At 38.4% G+C, this 24915-nt stretch overlaps 1 protein-coding gene across 2 annotated transcripts in view; it reads left to right on the top strand.

The window, feature by feature from the left end:
• The window catches only part of PRKD1 (protein kinase D1), a 290502-nt gene that overhangs the window by 137492 nt on the left and 128095 nt on the right, over positions 1–24915 (top strand). For both annotated transcript variants that reach the window (XM_084874187.1, XM_084874186.1), the window contains exon 2: positions 16228–16366. In XM_084874187.1, the coding sequence (XP_084730313.1) occupies positions 16228–16366 (139 nt within the window). The remainder of the gene's footprint in view (positions 1–16227; positions 16367–24915) is intronic.

The following is a 24915-nucleotide window of genomic DNA, read 5'->3' as shown; positions in this document are numbered from 1 at the left end:
AATTGAGAGCCATTCAAGACTTGGGCCCCCAAGATGTGGAGAAAATGACTAGCTTCTTAAGTTTAAGGAGAAGGTTTGGCAAGCCTTTGCAGAGTGGATTCTGAAATGCTTATAATGGCATAGTGAGCCTGACACTAATTACATTATATGCAGAAGTATCTTGCTAGTTCTGGTAAAATTACTTTCCTTAGGATTCCTATGTCTCTTTTTTGCTCTTCCTGTTTCTATAATATGCCTCTTACTCTCATTCACATTTCTTGGCTTTGTCCTTTCACAATGTTTTTTTGTTTGTTTGTTTGTTTTGTTTTTTCTTTTTTATCACATCAAGTTGCATTTTCCTCTCATTTCCCGTGCCCTGCTCTATTTCCCCCCCAAAAAAACTGTATTGTCTGATTATTTCTTCCTTTATTTTTTCTTTTTTATAGTCACTCAGCCTCTGTCCCCATTTCTTTCTACTACCAGGTAAGAGATTGATTTTCCTTGGCCTGCAGATCTATCCTGCACACACCTCCACTCTCTGTTCCTAATGTGAATTTGGAAAAAAGAAATGGTAGGAGGGAATAAACTACTAGGTTCCTTTATCCTATTTCCACGCACATATTTTAGCAATACAAAGTAAAGGTGATGAAAATGACCAGGGAATCAGAAAAGTTTAGTTCTAAATATGGTCCTTTTGCATTGTTTAAGGTACTGTGTAGGTTGTTCTTTGCTAATTTTACAGAAACAAAATTTAAATGTAACCACTGTCTCCTCTAACATCATGTTTGGCCTTTGACTTTAATCAAGGTGGATCCTCACATGGATCCTCAAAAAAGAGGCCCACGAAAGAATGTTACCTGATTCCATTTTGAAATTGGTGTGTGTAACCACTTTGGAGAGTATGGATAGAAGAAAAAGTAATTGCCTGTTCACGCCTGGGAGGAATGCCAATAAAAAGTCCTGGTGTTTGGAAATCTACTTTCCCACCCTACCTCAAACCATTATTTCAGCTTTTTCTGTGGATTTATAAGGAAGTTACAGCCTCTCTCACTGTCATCCTTTTCCTACAGAGCTGAACAGCATTCTCTTGAGGAAAACAATTTATTACCTTTTTTTTTTTTTTTTTTTTTTTTTTTTTTTTATAATGGAGGACTGGAAAAATGTCAAGTGATGACTGAATATGCTTCTGCCATCACTGTTGGTTTTCACTTTGTTTAAGTGAAGAAGATTAAAGTGAAACAGTGAATATGGATGTCAGAACTTCTCATGCTCATCAAAGATACGAATGAGTTCTTGTCTGAAATGAATAATAGTTTTGAATACTAGAAGAACATTTCCTTTATGTGCACACATGCATGTGTGTGTAGTTCATATGACAGTGGGAGATTTCAAAGGCAGCAAGAGAGGACAAACCCTAATCTACACAGCTCTTCTAGCCTCTGCTTGGATCATGTTTGCTTACATCTTATTGGCCAAAGCAAGTCACATGGCCAATCTCAAAACCAGAGTGGGCGGACACTAAAAATTACAGGGCAGCCATATAGCATTGGATACCGGGATGGAAATAATTGCTGGTAGATTGAACACATAATAATGATGCCATCTTGGTGCTGGTGACTGTACTGTGATAGAGGAAGCACTTTAAAAACGTTGGTAGGAAATGAGTCCCAGGAAAAGTGATCCTACATTTCATCCCCAACGTAGACACATATACATACAGATATACCTGGCATACATTCCAGCTTGAAGAGGCCATAAAATTCTGTCCTGGAAGGTAGAATAGCTTGATTCTTACTCATTTCTGTAACTATCTGCTTGCCGCTGACCTTTCCACTCCTTCTTTCCTGTGTGTTTGAAGGAGGGAACTATAGTTTGGCACATGGTGGCTGGTAGTGCACCTGGCTGGCTGGAGAGTGGGAGAGGAGATAGCATATTACTTCTAAGAGACCAGCACAACTATTTTCTTCTATTACACAGTTGCTTTTCTACCATCCTTAATTACAAAGGGATTACACATTTGTAGTAGGAAATTTGAAAAATACATAAAAAATGATATGGTCCTTCATAATTCCATTCTTAGGTATAGCTATTATAGTTAATATAGTTCTTTTCAAGTTCTTTTTTTAAGGAATAAATTTATTTTTAACAAAATAAGGGCTCAATTGTCTATACTATTTTATAATCGTTTTCACTTACTGGCATGTCATGACAAAGTTTTCCCAACACTGAAGGTTTCGTTTCCCACCATTCATTCATTTGTTTGTTCATTCAGAATATATTTATTGAGAAATTCACTTGTTATTGGCATTGGGTTGTAAAGGTGACATTGTAGCATCTTAAAAGGATTTATCTTAATTTATTTCTTGAGTTTTATATTGCTGGTTATTAAATTCACTCAATAGACACATTAATTGAACACTACGAGCCTGGCATGTTCTAGGTGCTGGGGATGGAGCAGTGACCCGTGCAGATCAAATCCCTGCTCCCTGGAGGCTTGAAGCAAAGGAAACAATAGCCAGCTCCCCCCTGTAAATAGATGTGCAGGAAAGGTACAGGCCTACATGACAGATTTCTATCAGATTTTCATCTTGATTTTGTCAGAAGTTTTGGTTCACTGATGACTCTCCACTCCATATTCAGCGATGATGTGGATTAATTTTTCTTTGTACTTTACTGTTGTTTCAGTAGAATTTGTGGAAATGAAATGTTAATGTTTGTGCTTCATTTGTCATCTTGAGCCAGAGGGCTTCTTAGCTTAAGTGTTTTGAAAAGACTTTGCACCATTAGATAGATACACTCTTATTTCTTTCTGATTTATTCACTTAACTATTTTGTATAATTTCTTTGTATTTTAGTTAGCTGTAGAAATTCATTTTCTCCAATATTTTGAAATCCAAAATCAGAGAACATTATATGTAGTCAATAAATTGTAACTGTGAATTTAATTTTTAATATTCTAAAATATTTTATATAGATGTTTTCTACTGGAAACAACTGAAAAATTATCTAGCCAGGTTACACAGTGTCCATAGATATATTATATACAGTATTTGGAGTAGTTTTGTATGTGCATTTAGAAAGATATATTTGGAATAGTTTTGTATGTGCATTTAGAAAGATATATTTTGAAGCTGCTTACATTGAAATTTTTTACAGTATATTGGCACTCGAAACTTCTAACTGAAATGACAAAATTATTCCAGAAAAGTAGTGAAACAAAATCATAGCATCCTAAAATATGTCAATTCACAAATTAATGAAATATATTAATAATAGTTAGCTATGAGTAATGCTTGTTTACATTCCAGTGATGTTCTTCAAATCAATAAAGTGAATCATTTCATAACTAAGGAAATTATATTCTAAAATAGGTGTCAAAATAGCCTGCTTTTAATAGTTCTGAGGTTAATGGAAATCTTCTCAGTGAATAATGAGGAGAATTAGGAATGGATGGTGAAGATATGCAGGCTATTTGTGGACCATTCAGTCAATGACTCTTTAATGACTATCTGCTCCGAGCCTGGCCTTGTCCTGGCTACTGGGATAGCATTGGATCGAACACACAGTTCCTGTGCAAATGAACTCACATTTTAATGATTAGATATGTACTATACACATGAGATAAAAAAAAAATATAAAGATATTGGCAGAGACCTGAATCAGGATCAGGTGGATTAGTGGGTTAAGAGGTGGAAGAGCATTCCAGTCAAAGGGAACAGCAAAACAAAGACTGTGAGTCCTGCTGTGCTTGCTGCTTGAAGCTTCTGGAGAACTGAGGGGAGGGTGGAAGTTGGTAAGTAAGGGGGTTGATGTGAGACAGGATCTCATGATTTTGTGAATGGGCAGATTCAGTCTTCCTTGCTTAATATAAAGTTTTTTAGAGGTGTAAGGTCAAGATACTGTGATAAGGAAAGTGGGGCACAGAAAATGAGAATTACGCTCTCAGAGACCTGGGGTTTCTGTATTGGGGACTCATGCCTCTTCAGTGTGAGCTGTCTGCCAATATCACCGTAAACATTTCAGTGTTCAAATGTGTCTGGGCTGTAACCTCTGCAGGGAAAGGAAATCCTGATTTCTAAAAATAAAAACTGTTTTTATTTTAAGAGTCAGAGGGGAACAGACCGTCCCAGCCTATACAGGTCATTGACCTGTTTTAATTGTGGAATTAGACTATGAAGAGAGATAATTTCTTTAAACTCATAGGCAGCTAGATGCCAGAGTCTTAAAATGTCTCCAGAGAGATTCTAAAACCTTCACTGAGAAATCATGAATTTCTTTTTAGTGCTGCTTGGGTTGGTTTTATTAACTAAAATGACATATACTATATTTGTTAACGAACTTCTTTGTTATTTTTGTGAGATAAAGTAGCTTGCTTTATTGTGACTAATGTATTCATGCCCTCAACACTGCATATTGAGCACACGCTATGTACCGCTGACTATTCGAGGCTCTTCAGTTATAATAGTGAATGTGATGGGGAAAGTCTTGGCTCTAATAGAGCTTAATGTCTAGTTGGCAGTCAGATAATAACTTAAGAAAATAAAGATAGATGTGTATCTTCCGGTAGTGATGAATAAAAAAAAGGGGGGGAGTTTTCCAGTGGGAGGAGAACAGGTGCAAAGAACCGCCTATGCTTTAATTGAATGGTTATGGGGCCGGAGTGGAGGACGAGGGAGAAGATGAGGGCAGAGGGAATGCCTGGAGTAAGAACCTCAAGGGCTCTGGTGATGGCTGTCAGATGTCTCTATGTGTGAAGGGAAGCCCCTGGAGGGCTTTGACCTGATAAATGTTTTCAAAGGATGAGCCCAGTTCCTGTGTGTAGAATAGATTGTGGGAACAAGATTAGCAGCAGGTGGCTTGAGCAGTTATTGGGATGTGGTTGAGAGATGGTGGCCTGGACGAGGGACGTTGCAGTGCAGGTGGTGACAAATTTAGATATGGAATATATTATATTGTAATTATCTTGTCGAGCTAACGGGATTTGTTGATGGATTACATATGAAATGGGAGAGAAGGAAAATCCGGATTGTAAAGTTTCGGACCTGAACAACTGAATGTTGGTACCATTTCTTGATCTGGGGAACTGTGAAAAGGAGCAGGGAGGGGCTGGTGTTAGGGGTTCAGTTGTGAGCGTGTTACTGTGACCCCCTCGCAGACATCTCTGTGCAGAGTTGTTGAATATATTTAGATAGATGGGTTTGTGTTTCAGGGGAAAGCTCAGCGATAGAGGGAGACACTTGTGTCATCTGAGCATATATGGTATTGAAAGATGGGTGGTTGGATGAGGTCCTTGAAGGGAGGGATTGATGATACACAGAGAAAATGAACTTTGTGAAGAATGAGCTCTGAATACTGCAGCATCGAAGAGATTGGAAAGAAGAGGCAGAGCCAGTAAATATGATTGAAAAGGTGCAGCCTGTCAAACAGGAGGGAAACCAAGTGCTTTGTGAAAGGAGTGTGTTCAGTTGGCTCCAGTGCTGCTGAGCCGTGGCCCATAAGGACTGGTCCTCACCCCTGGAATCTGGCAATGTGAGGGCCCTGGGCAGCCTTGGCTTGTGAGGAGAAGTTGGGCAGACGGCTTCCTGGAGTCCATACAAATGAGGGCCTATGCAATGGACACAGGCAGCTGCTTCGTGTAAGGAGAATTCCTATAAATGGGACAAGAGAAACGGGATGGAATTGGGAGTACAATATATCTTGAATGCTTTGCCGGCAACCTGAATTTTGATGGTTGCGTTTGATGTTTTGTGAAACACGATGTTCTGATTCCTAACATGTTTCAGTTTCCGCTAGTGAATTTGATTTTCTAATTGTATAGAGTGAGATATCAAATTTCTTTTTAGTTCTTGTTTTCTTGGTTCTCTGTGTTCAACAAACTGCAGTTTTATTTTAAGTACTGATAAAATCAGTATGGGTCACGATATACATAGTGAAGTTTAACATATCCTGTTTGACTCAAACATTTTAGTTTTAATTTTTATATGCGCCTTTACCCTCCCTGTGACAAGCAGTGCAAACTAGTGCAATGAATGGATCTACATGAAATGGCATAGTCACAGGCCGCCCTTTTATAAACTCCCAGTTGCTTCAAGGACACAAAGGAGAGTTGTGACAACCTGCAGTTGCTAGGCTGTTCAGATGGCCCAGATTTCTCAGATATCACTGTGTAAACCAGATTCCTCTCAAGAGGATTTTATTCTCCTCTTTTTTTTTTCAAAGTAAATAGAAACTTCTCTCAAAATGTTTCATTTAAGGCATTTTCCATACTGACTTCTTCTAACTTTACTGACTTGTTATTATAAGCAAATTGGATCATAGAAATACAAAAAACAAGAGTATATTTTACTTTCCAACTTTATTATAGAAATTTAATGGAAATCTTCTCAATCCTTGGAGGGTGGGGTATGTCACACTAACTGCCCTTTGTCTTAATGACCTCAGCCAATTTTTCTGTTGCCATGAGCTGTCCACTTTGCTGTCAACCAGCCTTCCCTGGACCGTCTCACTGTCACTACCCTTTTAATGACTTGCCTGTTTAGTAAGAACTAAGATAGACAGGGAATAGCTGCTGAAAAGCTCATTAAGTCATTTACGTAGTTTTTTCTTCTTCTTCTTCTTCTTTTTTTTTTTTTTCCAAAATTCAGTCAGTAAACCTGGGGCCAGGGCTTCCTGGCAAAGAAAAATGCTCAGGAATTTTCATTCTGAATCACTGTTTGCTGGACATTTGGCCACTTTTCTTGTGTTTCCTCTCTTGTGAGAAGCAGAGCTGAAGGGAAGGTCAGGAGTGCCATTCAGGAGGCGGGCCGCTCCTGTTGTTCGGCTTTACCTTGCACTGAGGTCTGGGGCAGATTCCTTAGTGTGTCTGGGCAGCAACCCACTCATCTCTAACACGGGGAGATAAAATAAATGATCTCGAAGTGTTTCTTCTCCAAAGTCAATCATTCCTAATTTTTGATAAAACCCTTTTAGTTGCTGTCATATTCTTTGTTTAGTACATGCATTCATTTTCATTAATTCTCTAAAAGTAATGAACAAGCAGGTAGCCTTATAAGAAATGTAAACAGTCTACTGTCTGTGATGATGACAGTTTTATTCAGACTGAGACAAAGAGTGTGCTGTACCTTTTCCATTTCCAAGCTGCACAGCTACACACCTAATCACTGTTGTGTGAATAATTTCAGAGTGCCTACTAAAACGCCTAATAGCTATCAGTGACTAGTAACCTGCCAAGGTAGAATGCAGGTTTTTATACCACAGTAGTGAGGCTCTCATTAATTATTACCACCTATAATTGCTTGATGTGAACATTTATTTTTAAACTTCAGAATTATATACAACAAAATAATGATTCAAACTACCTTCCAGAAGTCTATACACAGAACTTGCTGCATTAGAGTTATGATGTATCCAATAATTTTTTATTGCTTTTGTCTTTTTAATAGATCACATATTATTCAAACTAAATTCAAAAAGTTTTTGCAACAATTAAGCGTCACACTAAGATCTGCAGCCTCCAAAAAAAAGCCATTACTTTACTAAAGAATTCTTTAGCAGTATCTTTCATAAAACATCAATATATTTATATGTCCAAGGGAGAAAAATTTGCAGACTAGATTTATTTCCCAAAGGAATTGCAAATTTAGAATGCATGCCTGTTTCTATGTCTTGTGGTATTTCATAGCTAAAATCTATCACCATTTAATCCAACTCTAATTCCAAAAGATTGTAAGCAGACCTCTCTTTGAAATATTTTCCTTCCTTCTTCAGATATATATTTTTAATTTTTTAATTAATTAATTTATTATTATTATTATATTTTTTTTTTGCTGTAATACAATAGAGGGTGAGGCTAAAATTAAGAATGAAAATGATTGTTTAAACAATGGGATTTTGAACTTGTGGCAAGGAGAGTGGCTAACAATCAGAGATCTAAGCAGAAAAGTGAGTCCCTCAGTCAGATTCTAGATCTGCCTTTATGAAAGCAGGAGTGGAATAAATTAAAGTCCTGCCTGGAATGAGGAAAGGAAGTTTTTGTCAGTGAAGTGGAGAGAGGAGGACTAACTAAGGACATCTGTGTTTCCAAATATGGACCTTGACCTTTCTGATGTTGATAGACCCCCTGGTATTAGGCCTCCCTTTCCAAAGGAGGCATTGGGTTGGTGGAGCAGAGTCACGTGATTACAGGTGCTGGTATAAAAGACTTGCAGAGGAGCAAGGCGAGGAGTGTGGTTGCTAACCAGGATTACCTGCACTTGCACAGCATGTCTTTGGCCCAGAAGATGCAAAGTAAAATGGAGAATTCGTGTGTTCCTGGCTCTGCAGTGAACATTTCTGCTGTTTTTCATGGCTTGGGAAATGTATAATGGATCTTCTTTCAACACTGTAGCTAACTATCATTTAGTCTTCATCATTTTAGAAACTGGAAAATTTCAAAGGCTTTAAAAAGTACTTCAAAAGAATAGGTATTACAGATTTTTTTTTTTTTTTTCATGAATCGCATCTTTTGGACTGATTTTACCAAGAATTTATAATAAAATTTGCTACTCGGAAGATAGCAAACCCTTACCTTTGATCTTGGTTCTTAGTTTTTGTGATAGAACAGCATTCCTTCATTTTCTGCCCAGCTTGGTGGTGTTTGGAGGTGGGGGTGGGGGATGGATGGGTGGGTGCTGGGTAGACAGGGAGGGAGGAAAAAAGAATAGTTTTTAACATTTTTCCCCCCTGGTTTCTGTTTCCTAAGATTACAGCGTTATGTGGTCATTGTATGACATTCTTTTCATGTGTCTCCTTTTGAGGATGTGAAATCATTGAGGAAAAACCCTGCACCCAAATTTAAACACATTTCAGAAATATACCTCTAAATAATAGGTTAGCCCGTTTTCCCCTTTTCACTTACACTTTATAACTTGTGTTTCTAAGTAAAATTTTGGTATTGGTGTGCTGGCTCACACTGTGTCCTTGTCTCTTACTCCTGGAACAACACTTGGGGAGTATTTTGGCCAGGCTAAGAAGTGCCAGTACTTTGTCATTTGTTTGCTCGTTGAAGGTGGCCAGGCATCACTGGTAGAAGGAGAGGTCTAGGGTAGTGGTTGGCAAACTGCGGCTTGTGAGCCACATGCGGCTCTTTGGCCCGTTGAGTGTGGCTCTTCCACAAAATACCAAAAGTGGCATTAGAAGAAGTTTAAGTTTAAAAAAATTTGGCTCTCAAAACAAATTTCAATCATTGCACTGTTGATATTTGGCTCTGTTGACTACCATCAGTGTTTCCCAAACCTTTGACATATGTGTACCCCTTCTATAATTTTCATAACGCTGAGTACCCCTCGTACTCATGAGAACGTAGAATTAGGCGCAGCTAAGCACGGTGCAGTGCATATCCCCACCAAACTCCGGTGCAACGCGTACCCCCACCAAACTCTTCCCATACCCCTGGGGGTACGCATACCACCCTTTGGGAAACACTGGTCTAAAGGAATGACTCAGAATCACCTTCAATGAGAGGATCGCCGTATCTGCTGCCAGGCATGTCCTGCCCTTGAGTAGAATAACTTAATGTCAGGACTCCTGAGCCTGATTGCATTTTAGCACAAGCAAACTGGAAGTGTTCTTTTATTTCCTCATCAGGCCATGACTCTCTGCCCCCCTCTCTCTTTTTCCTTAACTGAGTCATGGATTGATTTGTTTCTGGTATTGCTTGCTCCTTGCCCTGTGATTGGCCTCAACTATGGAAAAGCACACGCTGGCCAGGTCATATTTCAGCTACTCATTAAAACGTGTACTTATTCTACTCTGGAGCTCATTGTCTGGCCAGCCACACATTTATAGCGAAATGTAACAGTAAATTGTGCTCTGTGGTCAAAAATGCCAAATGATACACACAACAGCACAGAGGTTTCCAGCCTAGGGTAGAATTAGAGAGCTTAGGGCCAGTGCCGGGATTGTTGGCCATATTTTCACAGTGGCCAGTTTTGTTCGAGTCGAACTTAGAGCTTGAAATCACTTATTTCAGATGTTTGCACTCCCAGCCACAAAGCCCCGAGGAACACAGGACTGATCTTGTAATAAGCTCCAGCTGAGTTTACAAGCCTCTGAGCCTTTCTGAAAGCCTGTTTAGTTTAATGAGGGTTTTCAGATTTCAAAGCTCACACACCTTCGCATAGAAACAGATGATTATGACCAAATTAGGGAATGTTGTTCCATGAATGTTTTCCCCCAATGTGTTCCCTTCTCAGTTGTCAGGCATTGTTCCGTTACACTTTTCACCTTCCAGACATCCTTTCGTAAGTATAATTTTGAAAGTCTTATTGTATATAGTTGCTCTGCAAGCAGATTATGTTACCTAAAAGCAAAGATTTTATTCTCTCAATAGTAAAAGGTAAATATGCATATGTATTTTTATGTCCAATAAAGAATGTACAATCTGAAAAAAATTTGAACCCCAGCTTCTGCTGCAATGACAGCTGTCCTGGGGTCAAGGGTTCACCCTGGTGCCTTGTGTCACAGGGCCCTCCAGCTGCTCCGAATGGCTTGTTGCTGGAGGGAGAAAAGCGATGTCTGACAACCAAGAAGAAGAAAGGTGGGAGAGATGGTATTCTCACCTCAGGGCAGATTACCTTCATGGACATTTATTACACTATCCTCATTTAAAAAATTTAATTATTTAAAATACTACCTTTAATATGTGTGTCCTGTGTTGGTATTACCAGTGGTCGGCAAACTCAGTCAACAGAGCCAAATATCAACAGTACAACGATTGACATTTCTTTGGAGAGCCAATTTTTTAAGACTTAAACTTCTTCTATCACCACTTCTTCAAAATAGGCTCGCCCAGAGGTCGTGGTATTTTGTGGAAGAGCCACACTCAAGGGGCCAAAGAGCCGAAAGTGGCTCGTGAGCCGCAGTTTGCGGACCATCGGTCTACCTAGGCTTATTTTTAAAAACGTTTTCTGCATCCCCCCTGAGCATATAATAATTAGGCTGTGAGGCATTCAGACCTTATTTGAACACCGAATCATGTATTATTTTATACCCATGGTTATACCAGAGGCACAGCACAGATTGCCGCTTAAGTGTCAACAGTACAGGACTGACTATAGGTAAGTGGAAAACGGAGATGTCCTTGAGGAGAGCAAGGGGTGCATGGATAAGGCCAGGCTGCCATGCTGCTGTGATGAGATGCCAGGATCTCTGTTCACTAAGAACCCTCTTCCGTTGTCCTACCTGGCCCTCGCTCCACACCAGCACAGACAGGCACTAGTTAGAAGACATGACCAGTTTAGCTCTTCTTCAGGGAAACAGTTGCCTTTTCTTGTCTCTTCATCTCCAGCTGTTGTTTCTTGCTCCAGCCCAAGCACTGAATCCCATCAATTTTCTTCTCTGTTGAGTTAGAGCCAGCTACCCAGGGTTTTAGAAAGGATATGGTAATAGTGTCTGTACATTATTGTATGATAGTCACAAGAACTTTTGTGATCCAATCAGAGACTATCTTTTAACAGTGAAAGTTTAACCCGGTGTAGCTCCAACTGCAGTTTGAAAATTATATGATAATTATTAAATCTTGTATCTTTATATTATTACTAACCTTAAAAATGTACTCTTACCAATTACAGGCACTTCATTTTTACTTACTTTTCTTGCAAATGCAATTTACATAGAAATAAATGTACCTAAATAATGGTAAAAAAAAAAAAAAAAAAAAAAAAAAAGATTAGTATTCTATGTTTAAAAAGCACAGGAGACTTTTTCTTTTACTAACAAGTTGTATCTGTTATGGCTATGCTTTCCTGGTCCAAAAAAAAAAAAAAATAGAAAATGACACAAAATGTGTTTTATACATTGGCCAAGAGGTAGCACGGGACTGGGATCCCCAAGAGGATATCAAGCAAGTTGACTGCTGCAGTCATCTGAGCTTCCCGCCTGGAAGCAGGCAGGCTCCTGAGCATGGTGAAGGGGCACAGAACCCCAGCAGCGCCTGCTTGGCTGTGGAGGAGACAGAGAAGAGAACTCAAGGAGACCTCATCAGCAAAAAGACATACAACTTTTAGGGGAGAAATACTGGAAAGGTGGAAACTATACAAAGAACAAACTCCAGAAACCTGATTAGGGGTACACTTGAGTATTCGATTGAGTACAAATCTCCGTGTGGAAGGTGAAAATCTATAAGGCGGGAGAAAGCAACTGTTGCGAAGCTATAAAGTTAACACTTTCCAGAGCTCACACAGGGCTGCGAGACAGTTGAGTTTGTACCAGGAGAATAGGATAGATTTCACAGAGCACTCAAGGCATTCCATAGAGATGTTCAAAGAGTCGTGCATTAGTAGTAGGGATGAACTGTCCTAGAGTAAGTGCTACTCTGGAACTGCCTAACAAAGCTTAAAAATAAGCTTTAAACAGATAATACTGATCTGCAAGTACTTTAATGTTTAGACAAAACAAAAATCAACATTCTTTAAAGGAAAACAACAATGTTCACTTTAATACATGATATCTGGCATCTAATTTGAAAAGTATACATATGAAAAAGCAGGAAGATGTGACCCATACCAGGATTAAAAGAATGAATGGAGCCATAACTGGTGGCTTGGTTGGTCCGACCATCACTCCTTATGCCAAAAGGTTGTGGGTTCAATCCCTGGTTGGGGCACCTATGGGAGGAAATTGATTGATGTTTCTCTCACATACATGTTTCTGTCTCCCACTCTTCATCTCTCTAAACATATCCTCAGGTGGTAATTAAAAAAGGAGTGAATGGAAACAGACCAGGAATTATAGAAGTGATGGAGTTAGATGAAAATGCAAGGTGAAAGACTATACACTGAAAACTATAAAACACTGCTAAAAGAAATAAAATTAAATGCAAATAAATGGAAACACATCCATGCTCATGTATTAGAAGAATTAATATTATTAAAAATGGCCATACTACCCAAAGAGATCTACAGATTCAGTGCAACCTCTATCAAAAGCACAATGGAATTTTTTTTTTTTTACAGAAATAGAAAAGAACGATTCTAAAATTCACATAGAACTGCAAAAGACCCCAAAGAGCCCAAATAATTCTGAGCAAGAAGAGTAAAACTGGAAGCATAATACTTTCTGGTTTCAAGATATATTATGGTAATTAGCACAGTTATGGCACTAACATAAATACAGGTAGGTTAGTAGCCAGAATGATCAAGCAAGCAAGAAAGGAGACACAAATTATAAAATAAGAAACTAATAAAGAAACTTTACTACAGACCCTATAGACATTACAAGGGTGATTAGGGAATAAAATGAAAAAAACTTTATGCTCATAAATTTTGACAACTCGGATTAAAGAAATAGATTCCCCACACTGATCTATATATGTGTTTCAAAGCAATATCACTAGAAATCACAGCAATTTTTTTTGTAGAAATTGGCAAAGTATTTCCAAACTGTAAGTGGAAATTCAGAAGTCTGTAATATCCAAAGCAGTCTTGAATAGGAAAAAGATGGAGGGCTTGTACTACCTGAATTTAAGGTTTAGTGTAAAGCTCCAACAATAAGTATCATGAGGTGTTGGCATAGGGATAGACTTATAGAGTCTTATAACATAAACTTATCATGTGGCTCAGAAATTCTGTTCCTAGATACCTATATGAAATGAAAAAAAAATATGCTCATTAAAAAACTTACACAAAAATGTTCATAGCATTTTTATTTGCAATATTCATAAACTGGATAAAAATGAAATGTTCATCAGTGGGTAAATGGATAAACAATTATTCTAGATACTAATAACTAATAAAAAGAGGTGAAGCTCAAATGCAGAATGTATAAAAGTCTCAAAAAACATTATAGTGAGCCAGAAAAGAGGATGAAGTAATATTTTAGGATTCCATTTGTATGAAATGCTATAGCAGGTCAACTGATCTATGGTGACAGAAAGTAGATCTGTGCCTACAATCAAAATTGTTGATGGTGTTGACTACAAGTGGGTATAATAAAATTTGGGGGGTTTGATGAAAATGTTTCATGTCTTGTGATTTTTTTTATATGGGTATTGATGTTTGTCAAAATTTAGATTTATAATTTTAGACCATTTTATATTATGTAAATGATACTTCAATTAACTTTATTTTTTTGTTGGGTAAAATTATATTTTAGAGTTCCCGTTCTTTCCTTGTATTATAATAATATTATTGGATAAATTGCCAAAAAGGGGAACTTTGTTTTAATTACTAGAAGGGGAGAAATTACATCATTTCTGCTCTTTGTTTATTTTAAGGCAGCCAACTTTACTAAGTGATATGAAGTAGTTTTAAGCTAGTCACTAACAGACTGCTTAAGAGCCAAGAGTTATGTTCTGAATGCACTTACTTTTAATTCATACAAAATGTCTCACTTAAATGTAACCCTTCATTTTATTAATAAGAGAAAAAAGAAGAAATCACAATACATAATGTTTATCCTCAAAAGATATCACATTCTATACATTTCTTCTCAACAGCAGCCCTTAAAAATCCACCTTTATTGACATAAGTGTCAAAACCATCACTAGTTTTAGGAACAAGAAAGACAATTTTATCCCCTTATGATCTTTTCCTACTATATTACACATATTATTTTATAAAAACTAATCTCCAATACTTGTGTGAAAAAAGCATATACAAGAAAAGAGACCTTTTTACATATCAGCTTAGCCTAGATTGATCAATGATTTATTTTAATGAAAATATCCAATGTTGGATTAATTGGACCTTCAAGAAAAGGTCATAAGATTGTGAATTAGTAATGAGTTCGAAATTTGCTTTAAGATCTTTAAGGGTGACCATTTGCAACAGCATGGATGGACCTGGAGAGCATTATGTTAAGCAAAGTAAGTCAGTTGGAGAAAGATAAATATCACATGATCTCACTCATTTGTGGAATATAATGAACAACATAAACTGATGAACAAAAACAGATCAAATCTACTTTTAAAGCAGAATTAATCAATTACAGCTATGGTTTGAATGTAGGGCCTTTTCCTGTCTTAGAAGGAGGAGAGGAAATAATATTGATGGTTAGTATTATAATAGTAATTGTCATTATAATTTTTCTAGGCCTGTCCATGGTATAGTATTCTTTGTTTAGCTTTCATTATATGCATGCAACCAGGAGACAGTTCTTGAGTGATGAACTCTTTGATTTATTTCTATAGGGGATATAAATGAGGTATTCTATTTAAAACATACTGACTTTTAGCTGCTGTGCTTTCCTATTTTACCTACATTGCATGCAAATGTAGTGAATGTAAGGGCAGCTACAGAGGGACAGTTTTGGTTGTCCCTTCTGGTGCTTTCCTGAGTCAGGGCATCTAGATGACACTACTGCCCACACAGAGAACAAGCTTCGACGTGTTGAGTCATCTCTTATTTGGGAACATGCCAGAATGGACTGACCTTTCTTTTGCAAACAAATGCAATAGTATGTTTAATGGACTTGTAATAAACTGACTCCTTTTTATGCAATTGGAATGCTATAGGCCAGTGGTCAGCAAACTGTGGCTTGCAAGCCACATGAGGCTATTTGATCCCTTAAGTGTGGCTCGTCCAGAAAATACCACGGCCTGGGCGAGTCTATTTTGAAGAAGTGGCATTAGAAGAAGTTTAAGTTCAAGAAAATTTGTCTCTCAAAAGAAATTTCAATCGTTGTATTGTTGATATTTGGTTCTGTTGACTAATAAGTTTGCCGACCACTGCTATAGGCCATATAAAAATGTACACTTCTTTCCACCTATTATATTTCTTCACCAACTTACAGCCAAAAATTTATTGAACCTCATATTCTCCTGTTCTCTGGCTAATTAGATCCTTTGGTCATTATTGCTCTAATGATATGTTATTTATTTCCTTGTGACTTGGAGCCATGTTAATATCATTTTTGTCATTTTTAATTTCTATATATTTTGAACTTTTTAAAAAAATATATTTTATTGATTTTGTACAGAGAGGAAGGGAGAGATAGAGAGTTAGAAACATCGATGAAAGAGAGTCATCGATCAGCTGCCTCTTGCACACCCCCCATTGGGGATATGCCCGCAACCAAGGTACATGCCCTTGACCGGAATCGAACCCGGGTCCCTTCAGTCCCCAAGCGCTAACCATTGAGCCAAACCGGTTTTGGCTATTTTGAACTTTTTTAATTAGTTTGCATTTATGTCCTGACACTTGCTTATTTCATTATTGTTTTAAATTTAGGACGATTTTGACATGTAACCTGTTGTTTTATTTGTATTTACAGTTCCCCGAGTGCGGTTTCTATGGAATGTATGATAAGATCCTGCTGTTTCGCCATGACCCTACCTCTGAAAACATCCTCCAGCTGGTGAAAACGGCTAGTGATATCCAGGAAGGCGATCTTATTGAAGTGGTCTTGTCAGGTAGTGTACTCTTTTTTCTCTCTCCACATATTAATAATTAGTATGTGAAGAACTCTTACACATAGCTTTGAAGGCATATTAGAAAACATACATCAAACTTGGTTCCAAAAGGAAATTTTAGGGCTCTGTTGACATGTACTTTTAAAATTATTTTGGTAAAAACAAGAAGTTTCCTTTGAATTGGTTGTTTCCACACCCAGTACTATTCCAATCACTTCTTTCAACTTCATGCTTTCTGCAGCCCTCAAGGATACACTCCCATACCTTCATTCATTATCTTAAATCATGTGGTCAGCAGCAAAAGCAATAAAAAAACTTTCCAACAGCTAAGCTAAGGCATGTCAGGACCCCGAGTGTTACTGAGTGTCTGAAAGCCAAAGAATACCAGCAGGGCTAGGGAACTGTTGCTCTCGTTGAGTCAAACATCCAGTAGCGCTGAGCCAAGAACAGGTTGAAAACCAGAGCTCAGCATTTACTGTATCAGGCGATGCCCTGTGACACTAGCTAACGCACTCCCTGAGAAATGGCTGCATTCCCCTCTGCCCAAGTGTATATTTTTTTTTGTTTAGGATTTAGAAGTTAGGACTGTGCCTATCAATACAGGAAAAGAAAGGATGATTTAATTATTATTAATTTTTTTAAAGTGCCAGAGAACAGCTGTAGCAGGGATTCTTGCAACATGCAGTGCAATATTCTGAAGAGGTTCAGATTTTTATTGTTTATTTTTGTTAAGTTTGAGTCATTGAGAAACTCAGATTGCATTACTCCTTTTTCCCCTCCAGCTTTCTTTGCTTGCTATCTCTCTGACGGAAGGAAATCCATTAGCTTTAATGATTCTGGACACCATTTCCTCAAGTTCCTCAATTTGTGCTGAGCCCAGTCCTTGGGTGCACTGATAAAATTCAGTTGGTCTTTGCTTTAAGTTTAATTCTCTTTGACTTTGTCAATCACTTATCCTTGTGTGAGGTCCTGGAATTTCCATATTTTCATTGTGTAGATAGATGCTATAAAACAAAATGCTTTGCTATTTAAAATAGTAATGTTACTCTTGTTTATAGGGTTTTCAGTTACCAAATAAACAACAACAAAACACACACACACACACACACAAATAAATAAAAGCAAAACCTTTCATAGTTTTTTTTGTTAATTTGTTTGTTTGTTTGTTTTTGTTTTTTTAAGAATCACTTGCTTTGAATAGATTCTCTCTTTTCTTTGGCTATTTTCACATTGACTTGCTGCACCCTGGCCTCACAATAGGAGTGTCTAGACATGCCATGTTTTAAGGTTCCTGCTTCTGAACACTAGGGGCCGCCTGAAATAAATTATTCAGGGGGACCAGGCACTGGATCTGTTCTCACCACAATTTACATTCAACTCATAGCCAGACTGCTTTACGGGAAATGCAATGTGTTTTGTGAGTCTTTTTCCTTGTGGCAGATATTAAAACTTTAAAAATTACATTCCTAAGTGTAGTTTATTTTTCTTTCCATTTCACTTTTGTCATCAAGTGCTTCAGAGTACAGTCCCAGGCAGATCGGATGCATGCTGTGTGTGTGTTCGAGACACTGCCCCCACACTGAGTTCCTGCCACAACCCTCCCAGCGCCCCACTGTGCAGGGATCCTCTTCTGCCTTCCCTCTCTCATCCTTGCAACCCAGAACTTCACTGCGCTCCAGCTCAGCTTCTTCTCCCATCCGCCCTCAACGATGTTCCATCTATCCTGTCTCCCCGGCTGCAATTGCCGGGAGGGCACCTGGGGCCAGCCCTTTTTCTCACCTGCTTCCCCAGCTGCAGGAGGCAGAAGGCCTCTCCTACTCTCATTGGTGTCACGGGTATTTAAAAGGAGCCACTCTGTGTCATCCCACTTTCCATTGTGAGCCTAGAGCCTTTGAGCCCTTTTCTCACTCTCCACAGCCCTACGGCCCCCAAGTCATTTAACTCTCAAACTATTCCAGTGTGTATATTTAATTGTACAGCTACTCATTTATATTTAGATTTCTGGCATTTATCTATAAACTTCTTTCTAGCTCCTCTCCCACTCTGCTGCTCAGTGTTGTAATTTTCTCAACAAGTGTTAAAAATAGTTTTTCCTTAACATCTCCAAACCTTCCCTGTTACAACCCTGTTTTTCTGTCTGCCTCTTACCTTCTTCCTCATATTCTTTTTAGGCTCCCAAGTCCCTTGTGATCAGATGCCTGCTCTTTCTCCCCTGACTTTGCCTCACTGGCAGCCCAGCTCCCCTCAAGGGGGTGCTCCACCCCTCCCATGGGGAGGCCGTGCTGCTCACTGTCCTCCCCCCTTAGGTGAGGAGTTGAAGGAAACAGCCCGTTCCCTGGGTCCATTTCTGCTTATTTTCTGACCATCCTCCTCCCATTCCAGCGATGCCTGTTCCACTAGTTATGTTTTCCTTAGACCATTGCATTGCGATGATTTACCTCCTGGAAGCCTCATTCTTTTAGTCATGGCACTCACTTCAGCGCCAGACTCCCAACCTCTCTTCACTTTCTGCACCCCGTCACCTTTGGCCTTGTGAACATGGAATTGATGACTTTAGATTCCTTGTTATCACTGCTGTTGTCGCCTGCAGCATCGTCCCAACCTGACCTGCTCTGGCACTGTGCTCACCCTCTGGCCGCATTCCTCCTCAAGGCCGTCCCTCGTGACCAAATGCACATTCCTGTTCCCTGTCTTTTGCACTGTAGTTGTCAACCACGGGCTCCCTCCCATTTTTGGACTGCATTTGTCCCTTTCTCTTTCCCCAGAGCACACATGTATTGCATCACTTCCAAGCATTCTCAACTACCTTGTATCTCTTATAGCCCCCAAGGGCCTGATGTGCCTGTCGGTAATCTAAATGACCTCCCCACACATGTTTGCCATTCCTGTTCTGAGTCACACGTGACTGCTAGACATAGACACACGGTTCCCTGCCTGTTTGGCTCAGTGCAGATTGGCCTTCTGCTGGCCTTACCCCTGTTCAGCCTCTTCTCCCCTCATCCCCTCGCTGCCATAGGCATATAAACATATATGTTCTCAATTAACATGTAGGAGTTGGTCCGTTGACTAACTCATTAGAAGTTACCATACGGACAAGATTTTGTAAAAATACCGATTTTTATGCAAATATTATTTCTAGATATATCCTGAAAGTTAACTGAATTCTAAGTCTCCTGGTAATGCAGTCACTCAGCAACAACAAGAAATTAGTGCCTGTGCTGTGGGCAGGATTGTATTGCATTATAATAATTTGAGGCTAGACAAATGATAGCTACCAAGACACTTCAGGCCATGGGTGTGGGGGAGCTCAGATCACATCCTCCTTTTTGAACCAGCCCCTGAAAAGGATGGAGTGCTGTGATTGGTCAGGGAAATATGCCATTCCCTGGAGGTGTGGTTAATGATCAGCTTTATTCAAACTGCAGTGGGTATGGAGGGTAGTCGGAGAAGGGGCCAAAATACTGGGTGTCCCTATTTTGTCTTTGACCAGTTCCCAAACACAAGCATACTATGGAAATTTCCCTCTTGAACACTATGATTTTACTGTTAAAAGGTAGGAAAACACTGCAAATGGAAATTTCTCTTATTAAAGCCAAAGTCAAGTTCAAATGTATTGTACTGAACTATAAAATAAAGTTCATGGAATTTATCTAAAGTGTTCTTCATGATGAGTCTCTATCAAAGCTTAATAATTCAGCCATAGAAAACAAATTAATAACAGGACTGTACTCACTTGACCCAGATCTTTTAGTTTTTGTTTAGGTATTTTGGGGCTTGATCTCTAATATTGTGTGTGTGTGTGTGTGTGTCTTTGTGTGTCTTGTAGTGATTAAATGAAAAATAGACAGGATTGCAAGAATTTCTCAAATAAAATAATAATTTTAAAAGTCTTAGAGCTAAACATTGAATCTTTTGCTAATGTAAAAATCCATCTTTTTCTTGTATTTTTTTCATTAGTTTTTGCAAGAGATTATGCTGCATTATTTATAACTTTTGTAAAATGCCATTTCTATATGTGGTTATTTATTCTCACTATCTAGAGATGGAAACCACTTGAAAAAGTTAGTGCTGTAGCCCAGGCAGAGGGAGTGTGGCCTATTCTCAGGCAGTGACAGCTGAAAATGAGGTAGGGAGATGAACAAATGTTTCAGAGGTAAAATTAAAGAGATATAATCACCATTTAGTCATAGTTGATGGAGAATGAGAAAATGAAGAGTACTCTAAGGATAGATACAGCTACTTAAGAGAGATCATGTTTTCTACCCCCATCTCAAGTTTTGTCCTTATCTTTTTTTGTCCAATGTGTTTGCCAAATGGTTTGGATATTGCCCCGAGGGGGCTGAAGAACTGATTTCTTGGGCATGAAGTACCATTTATTTCCTTTGTAATTTTGTGGAAGTTGCTTAAGCTCTGGGATTGAGGGGTTTTTGTTTATTTTTTAATAAAAAAAGAGTTTATACTGGATGGAAGTGTCATACAGTGCTCATGGTAGATAGATTCCAAATGTCCTGAGAGGGCATATCCATTTTCTGTACACATAGGCCTCTTCTCTCTCATGGAGGGGGCTTTTTGGACCATGGAAAAGCAGGAGTTAGGAAGGGAGTCGTCTTTGTTTATGTAATATCACAAGCTTTTGGGGGAGTTTACATAAGTAATTTTGTTTCCTTAGCAATGACTCTGGGAGGTAGTGAAATCGGATATCTTAAAAGCTATGGAATATAAATTTAACTGCCCCACCTCCCACCGTGAGCAGAGGTGGCACCAAAGCTTGCATGGAAGTGTTCAGGGGCTGTTCACACCACTTCACTGTCAAGCTAACCCTTTGAACTTGGAGCAGTAAACAGGAATGCCTGAGGACCTGTTCAAAGAATTCCTACTGCAGTAAGATAGTTTATGTTTCAGGGAAACATGGATGGAATTTCTAACAACCAAATGAGTACTGAGGCACACGTTTCATTGCTATCATTTTTATTACAGAACCACTTTTTCCATTTCTCATTAAAAAACAAATACTAAATAGTTCTACAAACTGTTAATCATGTTAATCAAATCCTGGAGGCTCTCGTCTGCGGAGTTAGAATATAAAAATCTGAAATAATAAAGTAACCTGCTTATACAGGATCTCATCAGCTAATTTCACAACTCTGATAAAAATTGAAACAGCGTCTTAGGGTCACTATATGTAAGACATTCGTATGACAAGGTTTTCTATTACTAAGGATTTGGTGTCTAAAACGTAAGCCAGGCCGAGACCGATTTGGCTCAATGGATAGAGCGTCGCTTGGGGACTGAAGGGTCCCGGGTTCGATTCCGGTCAAGGGCATGTACCTTGGTTGCGGGCATATCCCCAGTAGGGGTGTGCAAGAGGCAGCTGATCGATGACTCTCTCTCATCGATGTTTCTAACTCTCTATCTCTCTCCCTTCCTCTCTGTACAAAAATCAATAAAATATATTAAAAAAATAAAAAAATATTAAAAAAAAATAAAACGTAAGCCAGAATAAATATATGGTAAAAAAAAAAAAAATCTAGCAGGATCCTCCTTCATTTATAGAAAGTATAAATCGTTGATTTACAATATATGGCAGTGTGCCAATTATATCCATTTCTCTCAGAAACCATACATTGCTCAGCAGTGTTTGGTCCCCCTCTGAAACATAGGTGGAAGAGAAAAACCTCGAGAGTGATAACATTGCATCCCTGCATTATTATTTCTGCTGAGTCCATTCTTTAGATATAGCTTTGTTTGCTTGCTTTTAAGAAAGCAGAATTAATCATGGGGAGCACTTTCCTAGCCCTAATACTGCTTGGATAATTAAGGTTATAAAAGACCTGGCCTTTAATACTCAATTTATAATTCTTTGTAGTTGTTCTTGGACATCTAAATATGTCGGGCTGTGTGGTGCCAATTCCTGTCCAACTTTTGTTGCAATTATCCGAGCGGGTGGTTCTGTAACAAAGGAAATTTTAAATGCAAGACTGCAGGTCATTAGTTTTTTCTTCTAAGTATGGTTTATGTTAGTGTGTCTTCAGCATCTCCTTACTGTTATTGTTAATATTAATTCTGTTTCTGCCTTTATCTTTTAAGTAAAACTGGTTCTAGTTTCTTTGTGCCACATTAAACCATTTTCATAGACAAATGAATGTAAGTGCAGGCAGGTTGGAATGTTTCCATAGAGTTTCCATCCACACTGAACTGTGACTTCAGTGGAGATCTAGGGGCCAAGCAACCTTGGCTACTTTGATGGCTTTCACTGTGATGTTTTTCTTGGTGTGGATTCCACAGGGAGATGTGGCTTTTTTACCCAAGGACCCCTCCCTTAGTGTCAAGGCAGAATGGAGACATTGTCTCAGGTAGCATGGCGCATGAGACAAACCCTAAAGGGAAAAGTGGTTTGAAGAAAATTATTTAATTTGAAAATTTTATGCACATTTTGCTACATTGTATTTCTTTTGCTTAATTCTGAATAAGTGGTATTTCTCCCTATGCTTTCTTTAAGAAATTATGAAAATAATAGCGATGGTGATTAAGGGCTTATAGCATTTGTGATGTGTCAGGCACTAAGTCCTTTACATATAATAACTCAGAAATCTGCATCATATTTTTATGGCATCTATTCATATAACTTCAATTTGATACTTAGTGGACTTCCAGGCAAAGACTTTGTTCTGAGTCCCAGACCTACCATTTATCTCTTATATAATGTTTGGCAAGACAGCTCATTTCCTGAGTCTTGATCCATCACCTGTGAAATAGCAATAACAATATCTAAAATGTAAGGTTAGGCTATAGGTGTCATAATAAGAAATATAAAACATTTCATAAGATGCCTGGAAAATACAGAATAGTCAACTCTCCTATTCCACCTCCATCCCACTAGCTACATTTCTTGAAATAGGAGCCATTTATTTTTATATTGAGTCCCCAGGACCTGGCATATCACATACAATTAATGTCTATTTGTTGAGTAAATAAATGAATCCTTGAATAAACGAAATGTACAAACCAGCAAATGAGTGAGTAAATTGGTACTCTATATAATGACACTCAAAAGCTACCACTGTTCTGTTGGAATTGAATTTCAATGCTTGCCATTGACTTGTCTTTGCCTAATCTATTAGTAACATAAGTCTTATTGTCATCTGACTAATCCCTTTTCTGGATTCTTGCTATCCTCTACATATTTTCAATAACTAATTATTTTTTAGATATTATTTATTTTTAGAAATCCAGTTCTGCTTTCAAATCATTGCAGTGTCTTTCACAACATTTCTCAAGACCAGGTTCATAGAATGCCAGTTATTTTCCCGTCTAATTACTGCTACTCCAGGGTCACATTCATCACTGTGACCAAGCAACCCTATTTACTACCAAACTCAATTCACTGTTTTAGAAAAATAATTTTTTCAGCCATTGCTGTTTTCTCCCAGATATTCCTTTTTTATTTTTTTTTAAATTTCTTTATTGATTTTGGTATCACAAAATTGTCCTCCCAGATACTCTTTCTAAAATGTGTTCAGAAGTCACTCTCTTTTGATGCTCTCCCCCCAAAACTAATCACACTTGCCTTCATCATTTGTCATTTCCTCGTCTGTACCTCCGTGTTCCATACCTACATGAGAGCTCAGACGGGTTGACCTTGGAGCTAGTCTTTGGCTCTGGAAGGAACAAGGCCTGATATCCTGAGGTGCCGGCTAGCCTTTCCTGCGGCTCCTGTCTTCCCTGCTCATGAACTCTGTCTGGTCTATAGAAAAAGCTGAGCCATGTGCTCCACAACTGGAACACAACTGTAAGTCTCCTTAGATCTCCGTCCATGTACATACCATGGTTCTCAGAGAGGGACATACCGTGCCCCTCTGTTCACAGAATTAGCCTACGGCCTAGTTCTTCACCATCTGGCAAGTATATATCTAGCCAAAAATCAGGGGGCTTTTTCTCTGTGTTCTCTGGTCTCTGTGCAACTAAAAATTCCTTATCTGTGCTTCCTGGAGGGGAAATTTAAGTCTCATGTGCATAAATCTTACCACCTAGGGCCTTGACAGTAAATGGAATCTCAGATGACTCTGCATATTCAGAATCCTAGAAAATATAGCGTGATGTTAGCTTGTTCTTTTTGCCTTTTTACATGAATTAGTTTATGAAACACAGAAAGGTCTTCTAATCTACCTTATTTATCAGATTTAACTCTGAGCTTCTTTCTAAAAATTGCACTCCAATGGAAAAACGAAGTCTTTGACACAGCAGAGATACCGAAATAGATGAGTTACAGAATCTGATCATAAAATATAAAATGTTTTAGTCAATAGTCGTAGATTGTGAAATGTATTTCCTTGGCTTGCTTCTATATCGAGGTGATTTTTTTTTCAAGTCAGAACCTTTGGAAAAAAATTACTTTGTTGCTGAATTTGACAACACAAAATTCTTGTGCTCTAGCCTCAAACTAGAGAATAAAACTAGATTTTTATTTTGTCTGTCTGTTAATAAATATGAAATTCTATTCATGAGAATCAGCTGAGAGATACACAAGTCAACCATTCCTCTGGTCTTCC

The sequence above is a fragment of the Pipistrellus hanaki genome (assembly GCF_964339955.1).
Source record: "Pipistrellus hanaki genome assembly, chromosome: 1".
Taxonomy (NCBI): Eukaryota; Metazoa; Chordata; class Mammalia; order Chiroptera; family Vespertilionidae; genus Pipistrellus; species Pipistrellus hanaki.
Note: the sequence above shows the minus strand (reverse complement) of the source record. Positions and strands in the feature narration are given on the sequence as shown.